This window comes from Dictyostelium purpureum (assembly GCF_000190715.1).
Source record: "Dictyostelium purpureum unplaced genomic scaffold DICPUscaffold_693, whole genome shotgun sequence".
Taxonomy (NCBI): domain Eukaryota; phylum Evosea; class Eumycetozoa; order Dictyosteliales; family Dictyosteliaceae; genus Dictyostelium; species Dictyostelium purpureum.
This window is the reverse complement of record NW_003520024.1, coordinates 1-8,008: the sequence shown is the minus strand read 5'-3', so window position 1 is coordinate 8,008 and position 8,008 is coordinate 1. Positions and strand designations below refer to the sequence as shown.

At 20.8% G+C, this 8,008-nt stretch overlaps 5 protein-coding genes across 5 annotated transcripts; 3 read left to right on the top strand and 2 right to left on the bottom strand.

Moving 5' to 3' along the window:
* On the top strand, nucleotides 1–1,173 carry DICPUDRAFT_160121 (uncharacterized protein; the record flags this gene model as incomplete). Its single annotated transcript, XM_003294965.2, has 4 exons — nucleotides 1–341; nucleotides 491–865; nucleotides 935–1,050; nucleotides 1,126–1,173. Coding segments are annotated over 4 exons (880 nt in total), but the record flags the coding sequence as incomplete, so codon positions are not given.
* A 397-nt stretch (nucleotides 1,174–1,570) lies between these two features.
* Nucleotides 1,571–3,273, top strand: DICPUDRAFT_160120 (uncharacterized protein; the record flags this gene model as incomplete). The annotated part of the gene is made up of 4 exons (XM_003294964.1): nucleotides 1,571–1,734; nucleotides 1,800–2,414; nucleotides 2,478–2,755; nucleotides 2,837–3,273. 4 exons carry the CDS (start codon nucleotides 1,571–1,573, stop codon nucleotides 3,271–3,273), a joined length of 1,494 nt encoding a protein of 497 aa, XP_003295012.1.
* A 398-nt stretch (nucleotides 3,274–3,671) lies between these two features.
* On the bottom strand, nucleotides 3,672–4,067 carry DICPUDRAFT_85446 (uncharacterized protein; the record flags this gene model as incomplete). Its single annotated transcript, XM_003294962.1, has 1 exon — nucleotides 3,672–4,067. The coding sequence occupies one exon, from the start codon at nucleotides 4,065–4,067 to the stop codon at nucleotides 3,672–3,674; it is 396 nt and encodes a 131-aa protein (XP_003295010.1).
* Nucleotides 4,068–4,927: 860 nt separating this feature from the next.
* PEX10 (uncharacterized protein) lies at nucleotides 4,928–5,899 on the bottom strand (the record flags this gene model as incomplete). The annotated part of the gene is made up of 3 exons (XM_003294961.1): nucleotides 4,928–5,147; nucleotides 5,222–5,574; nucleotides 5,645–5,899. Coding segments are annotated over 3 exons (828 nt in total), but the record flags the coding sequence as incomplete, so codon positions are not given.
* A 678-nt stretch (nucleotides 5,900–6,577) lies between these two features.
* Nucleotides 6,578–7,942, top strand: DICPUDRAFT_160117 (uncharacterized protein; the record flags this gene model as incomplete). The annotated part of the gene is made up of 2 exons (XM_003294963.1): nucleotides 6,578–7,706; nucleotides 7,743–7,942. Coding segments are annotated over 2 exons (1,329 nt in total), but the record flags the coding sequence as incomplete, so codon positions are not given.
* Nucleotides 7,943–8,008: the final 66 nt, after the last annotated feature.

Genomic DNA, 8,008 nt, shown 5'->3' with positions numbered 1-8,008 from the left:
GTTTTGTTTAGATAAATCACAACAGTTAATCGATAACCAAGTAAAATTTATTTACTCATCATCAGAATCAAATGTCACACCGCAACAAATGAAAGAATCTAGAGCTTTAATAAGATTAAAATTTTTAGTAAATGAAAATTTATTTTACATTTATATAACAGAAATGAATTTAGATCAAGCATTTCAAGAAATTAAAAATTGTGTCGAAATATTTCAAACTTATCCAACTTTATTTAATAATGGCTATGAATCAACAATTCATTATATATCTTCATTATTTTTACAATCAATTAAAAACTATAATTTATCAAAAGATCATTTAAATTTAGCTATAAATGTAAGTAATTTAAATAATATGAATATGAATAATATGAATAATAATAATAATATTATATTTTTTTTTTATCTCTCTCTTTCTCTCTCTTTTAGAAATGCACAAAGTTTGATAATCAAATTCAATGTATCATTAGATTAATTTTTTTAAGTTTAGAACTTGGTGAAATTGAAAGAGCCTCAACATTAGTAAAAGATTATCTTTTAACACTTTCAAATCATCCACAACTAACTCTTAGATGTGCATCATTATTCTTAGAAGGTGTTTTATCAATAGTTCATTCACCAGAAATCGCAAAGAATAAATTTAAAGAATGTTTAAATATCTCAAGTAATCAAATTGGTAATGTTCAATTAACTTTAAATACTTTAAATCAATTAGCAAAACTTTATCTCTCATTGTATCCAAATAAAAACTCAATTCCTGAACCTTTTAAATCAAATATAAACTCAATGTTAAACTCTTCATTAACATTTTCAAATTTATTAAATGATTTAAACTCGAAATGTTGTACTTTAAAAATATTATCAGGTAAAAAAAAAAATTAAGAAAAAAAAAAAAAAAAAAAAAAATATTCTAACAAAATTTTTAAAATTTTAGATTTAATTGAAGATAATCAAGATATTAATACAAATATTTTTCATTTAGTTGCAAATAAAAATCTAATAATATCAAATTTCAATAATTCTATTGATAAAAATCAATATTTATTAAATGTATGTATAAAAAAATAATTAATTTTTTTTTTTAATATTTATATTAATATTAATTAATTTTTATCTATTAAATAGTTATTAAATTTAAATAAAAATACGAATAATGCTAATCCCACAAATTAAATAAAAAAAATAAAAAAAATAAAAAAAATAAAAAAAAAAAAAAGGAAATTTTAGAATACCAATTTTGGTCTTTTAAAATAAAATAAAATAAAATTTATTTTTTAAATTTATTTTTTTTTTTTTTTTTTAATTTTTTTATAATTTTTTTTTTTTTTTAAATTTTTTTTTTAAAATTTTATTTTTTTATTTGTTTATAAAGCAACGAATTGATTATAGATATTCTTTTTGTAATATAAATAATAAATAAATTATCATTATTTATTTTTAGATCAAACTAAAAAAAAATTATAAAAAAAAAAAAACAAAAATTTTTTTTTTTAAATGATTTAAAAATTAGTAAAAATTTAGATATTTTGTAATAAACATTAATAAAATCATTAAATCATAAAAAAAAAAAATGGCAGGAGGAGTAGATGATGGGTCGACATACAATAAAAAAACAGCATTCGTTTACATTTTTAACTTGGTTGTTGGTGTAGGTGCTTTATCATTACCGTATGGTTTTTCAAGGGCAGGATTGGTACTAGGTACATTATTTTTAGCTATTATTGGTTTCCTAGCGTATGTATTTTATAAAATAAAAGAAGAATTAAAAACTAATTAAAAACATAAATACAATAATATAGGTTTATAACAACAACTTGGATTATAGAAGCATCAGCTGCAGCAAATTTTATATTAAGAAATGAAAAAAAAGAAATTGACGAAAAATCATCTTTAATTAATGAATTAAATAGTGAGCAAGATGACTGCGATAAAAAAGATAGTAATGACGAAGATCATATAGGTGGTGTGCCATCATCAATAGGATCTTTTGAATCAGAGTTTGAAATTAAAGAAAGAATAGAAGTAGGTCAAATGTCAAAAATTTACTTTGGTCCAATCGGATATAAACTTTTTTATGCAGCTTTAGTTGTATATCTTTTTGGTGACTTATCCATTTATGCTGCAACTGTTCCAAAATCACTAGCAACTGTTTCAGGTAGCTTTTCAATTGGGAAACTTCATTTAACTAGTTCAGAAAACGGTTTACATGGTACAGCCTATTATTTTTTTTTATTTTTATTTGCTTGTTTTGCCGCGCCATTATCACTCTTTAATTTTCAAAAAACAAAATACCTTCAAATTTTAACACTATTCACAAGAAACTTTGCATTCTTTTTAATGATTATTTTATCTATTATTTTTGTTGCAAAAGGAAATGGTTCAACAATAAAAGATGTTAAAATTTTCGATATTTCGTAAGTATGATTTATTATTTTATAATATAAAAAAAAAATTTATTAATTTTATTTTTTTTTTAGTAATTTACCAGTTATGTTTGGTGTTTCAATTTATTCGTTTATGTGCCATCATTCATTACCATCTATTTTAACTCCAATTAGAAAAAAAAATAAACTACCATTATTAATGGGTTTAGATTTTATTTTAATTTTTGCTGCATATGCTACACTCTGTATTAGTTCATTATTTGCATTTGGTAATGTTACAAACCCAACTTGTGAACCAATGTCTGGAAATATTCATACTTTTATTCCATGCCAAATACAACAATTATTTATTTATAATTTTACATCATATAGTAAGTGTCATTTATAAACCACTTTATGGAAAATAAAAATTATAATTTTTTCAATATACTAATTTATTTTTTAATTTATAGATATTAAATTTTTTGCAGACTTTTTAGCACTTTTCCCAGTATTTACTTTATCAACAAATTATGTTTTAATTTCAATTACTCTTAGAAACAATTTAATGTTATTAATCACATGGAAACAAGATTCAATGAATCCTAAAATAAGAAGTTTAATTTTCTCATTAGCAAGTTCATTAATTCCTGTCATTATTGCTTTCTGTACAAGAGATGTTGGTCTATTAGTAAATATTACCGGTGCATACTTTGGTATCTGTATTATGTTTATATTCCCTGTATTCATTTCTTATTTCAGTAACAAAATGCTCGCAGAAAAATACAATGTAGTCAACCTTAAAAAATCTGTTTTCTCAAACAAAGTTTTCTATATATTAATCTTATTGATTAGTTTATGTTCCTTTGTACTTGCAACCTATAATATAGTAAAAAACTATGGTCATTAAAAACTATAAAACTAATAAATTTAATTTAGTAAAAAAATTACTGTAAAAAAAAAAAAAAAAAAAAAAAAAAAGATATTTTTATTATATTAAAAAAAAATAAAATTATTTTTATATTAAATTATATTTGTTTATTTAATTACTTTTTTTTTTATACCTTGAGTTTAAAAAAAAAAGGTTTCGATTTAAATTTATTAATTTTTTTAATAGACTATTATACAAGTCGGATATTGAATTTTTTTTTTTGTACATATTTACTAATTACACATTTGAGGTTTTTTTTTTTTTACATATTTACTAAAATTAAACTATTATTATTATAATTATTATTATTATTATTATTATTTATATTATTACTATTTATATTATTGTTATTTATATATATTATTATTATATATTAATTAATGATAACAACATTGAGTATAAATATCACTTAATAAGGTTTCTAATTCTTCTTTAGAAAAATCATTTCTTTTTGAAAATGTTTTAGCCCAACTAAAGTTACGCATACGAATATCAACACTTGGAAGCACAACAGAACCATTTTCATATATGATACAACAGAATCTATCAGCTGGTGATGCGGAGCTACTATTACCATTATATGATGATGAAGACTTTAAAAAAGAATTTGATGGAGCAGTAAGTTGACTTTCAGAACTAGTAGAAGTTTTCCAACAATTAATTAGAAAGTTTTCTAATTGTATTGGATAATAAAAACTATATTTACTATTCCCAAACTTTCTAGAACATTCAAGTTCTAATGAACATATTAATTCTTGTTGTTGTGGAACCATTATTGAATTTTTATTTTTTTTAATAAATTAAATTTTATTATTTAATTATATGTATATATATTGTAATTAATGGATATTAATAATAATAATGATTTGAAGAAAAAAAAATATATTAAAAATAATATGAAAACTAGAAAAAAAAAAAAAAAATATTATTATAATTTGAATTAATTAAAAAAAAAATTTTAAAAATAAAAAAGGTTTCTGATAAAAAAAAAAATATTATAATCTGAGTGTGAGGTTTTTTTTTTTGAGGTTTTTTTTAGAAACACATATACAATTTACAAATACATTAACAAAACTTTTGTGGTGATGATTTAAAACAAAAAAAGAAAAAAAAAAAATTGTATTTTTTTAAAACCCATATTATAAAAAAAAATTACATTATTTTTAAAAAAAAAATTATATTATTTTTGAAAAAAAAAAAAAAAAATTTCTTAAGATATTTTGATCAAATATAAAAGCCCTTAATATAATTTTTAATTTTTTTTTATAATAATAAAATAAATAATGATTATTGCCAACACATTGACTGCGAACCAATAATCAATTTTAAAATAAAAAAAAAAAACTTTTATTTATTTTTCATTTGCATTTGATTGTTTTCAAGGTATTATTATTTTTTTTTTTAATCTTTGCAAATTTTGGTTTTGTAAATAAAAAAAATAATAAAAAAAAAAAAAAAAAAAAAAATATTTTCAACCAAAATCATGATTGAGTTGCAATGATTAAGGAAAAATCTTTCATCCTTTCACAAAAATAATGGCATTTTGATTTTTTAAAAAAAAAAAAAAAAAAAAACAAAAAAAAAAAAAAAGAAAAAAAAATTCAAAACCAATATATTATTAGAAAAAAATTTATTAATAGTTATAAAGTGGAATACAAGTTCTAATACCCATAGGACATCTACAAACAGGACATTGTTCTTTATTATTACACCATTCAGTAATACAGTGCCAACAAAACAAATGACCACAAATAGTGGCAGTAGTATGGGTTCTTTTTTCTAAACATAGTGTACATTTTGCATCTGATTCTGAATCTTGATTATTATTTTCATTTGTTAAATTTTTTTCATTCCTAAAAAATAAAAAAAAAAAAAATTAGTATTAAATTTAATAATTTTTTTAATTATTTATTTATAAATTAATTACAATTCTTCAATTTCTTCAGTATCATTTTGATTTGATTTTAAAAAAAAGGAATTTTCTTTAAGGTACATAAAGGTTGATAATAATAATTGTATTATGATTAATAAACCTAATATATCATATTTTGGTCTTTTTTGATCTATTTTTCGATTAAAAATATATCTGATGTTTGATAACCTTTTAGAAAATTCGAAATATGAACCATTAAAATAAAATAGTGCTAAATGTAATCTTTCTAATTTTGGAAACATTTCTTTTAGTATGTAAAGCTTTGGATATTTTAAAAATAATTTTGGTAATGCTTTTTTAATTAAATAAGGTCCCAATAAATGAAATATATATAATTGAGTTCGATCCTAAATTTATATAAATAATAAAAAATAAATTAATAAATATAAAGTTTTATTAGATATTTTAAATGCATACCGCTATATTTGGTATCGAAAAGGTATTATCTTTTATTTTTCTTAAATTACAATATTCTTCACCAAGAGTCTGTGCACCTATCATAGTTGTCAATAAATAATATAATGTATTTGCTAATAATTTTGATTCACTTTGTTTATTCATTAAAACTCTTGGACCAATAACTGTGGTCAATACTTCAAAAATTTGATCTTCAAATAATTTTTTATAATATTCATCTTTTTGTGATGCTCTTAATATATCTGGTTGGTCTGCATAGGATGGATATAAATTTTGTCTTCTATTATTAATATTATTATTTGTATTATTATTATTTGTATTATTATTATTTTTTGAAATTATTGATCTGTGAATTTGCCTTTGGTTTTGAAGTTGTTGATGATTTTGTTCCCTTCGACTAATCGGTGATGCTTTCACAATAGCGCGTGTTTGGTGACGTAATGGATTATTTTTTGTTTTTTTTGGCCTTTTAAAATTATATATTATTAATTAATTTTCATATTAATAAATATTATTATAAAAAAAAATTTAAAAAAAAAAATTTAAAATTTAAAAATTTTTTTTTTTTTTTTTTTTTTTTTTTTTTTTTTAAAAATATTATAAAATTTTTGTTTGTTTCATTTTTTTTTAAAACAAATATATATAAATAAAATAATATAAATATCTTTTTTTTTTTTTTTTTCTTTTTCGTTGAAAGATATTTTGTTAAAATTAGATTATAAATTATATCAAATAAAACTATAAAAAAAAAATGTTGACCCAAAATAAAAAAAAAACAGAAAGTGAGAAAAATTTAAAAAGATTTTTTCTTTTTTTTTCTTTTTTTAATTTTTAAATTTTTTTTTTTTTTCTTTTTATATATTATAAATATCATTAAATAATAATTATTCATTAATAACTATTCTTAATAATATAAATAATAATAATAAAAAAATGGATATTATTCCGGATATTTCAAATTTAACTATTGATGAAAATCAAACATCAAAACAACAATCAAAACAACAATCAAATCAAAAACAACAACCAAAACAACAACAACAATCAAAACAAGCACCAAATAAAAAAGTACAATTACTTTCAGATGAACAAATTAAGAAATGTTCTGTATTATTAAATTGTGATATTAAAAATTGTAATACCCAATCGAATGTCGATAATTTTAATCAAGGATTACCAATTACTATGGTTACAAATAAAGAGACAAATGATTTTGTAATTGTCAAGGTTGATGAACATGAATTAGCAGAATACCAGTTAATTTATTCAGTTCCAAAACTTCAACCATTCAAAAATGATATTTTACAAAAAGAAACTGTTGTATCTTCTGATACCAACATTGAAACACCATCATCTCCATCAACTGCCTCTGAAACAGTATCAAAAGATGCCATTATTAAAGAATTTAAAGAAATTAAAAACTACTATATTTCAAATAAATGGAATGGTATGAATATTCAAGTTTTTAAATACTTTGACTCATTCGGTAATCTTTATGTTAGTGCCAAACCAAGAGCTTCACCATTTGCTTTAAATGATCCAAAGTCTGGACCTGTATTGGACTATATCAATCAAATTCTATCTAAAGATGAACAGGTTACTCTATCAGAAAATCAAGAGTTATACTACCAAAAAGTTTCATCATTCAAAAATGGCTCCATTCCAAAATCTATTGAAGCATTGTTTTTAAAGAAATCTCAAGTTCAATCCGTAGTTTTTGAATTATGTGGCTCCCTTTTACCACATATTGTAAAATATGATTTCGAAATTGACCTTAAACCACTATTTACCATCTCAAGCGATAATGGAAAAGTTTCACCAATTATTGTTTCACAACAACAACAACAAGAAGAGGGAAGTTTTATTCAATTAAAGTCAATCGAACCAAATCAAGATCAAAAATCATTTAACGATAGTCTTTTACAAACTGTATATTTAATCAAAAAACAATTATTAGAACGTAACCAAACATTTAGAAAGGAAAATAATCTCCAAGAAAATACAGTATGGTTTAATCATTTTATTGAAGAAGGTAGAGTTTTATATTTATTAGATGAAAATGGTAAATATTTATTAGAAAACAGAAAAATGTATTCAGTAAAGCCAAAAGATTCAGAAAAAAGCCATTGGGAACAATTTGATAATGGAGTTCAAACCAAAGTTTTAATGTGTGTAAAAGAATGCACTGAAAAAGGTTTAGAAATTAACAAAGAAAATCTTTGTAAAGAATTAGATATGGATACTCATTCATGGAGTCGTCACGAATCTGATATCCTTTCATTGGCATTACCACCAGTTGTAGCATCGCCAGCTTCAAGTTCAAAACTTTATATTACTTGTGGTCTCCCAGCATGTGGAAAAAGT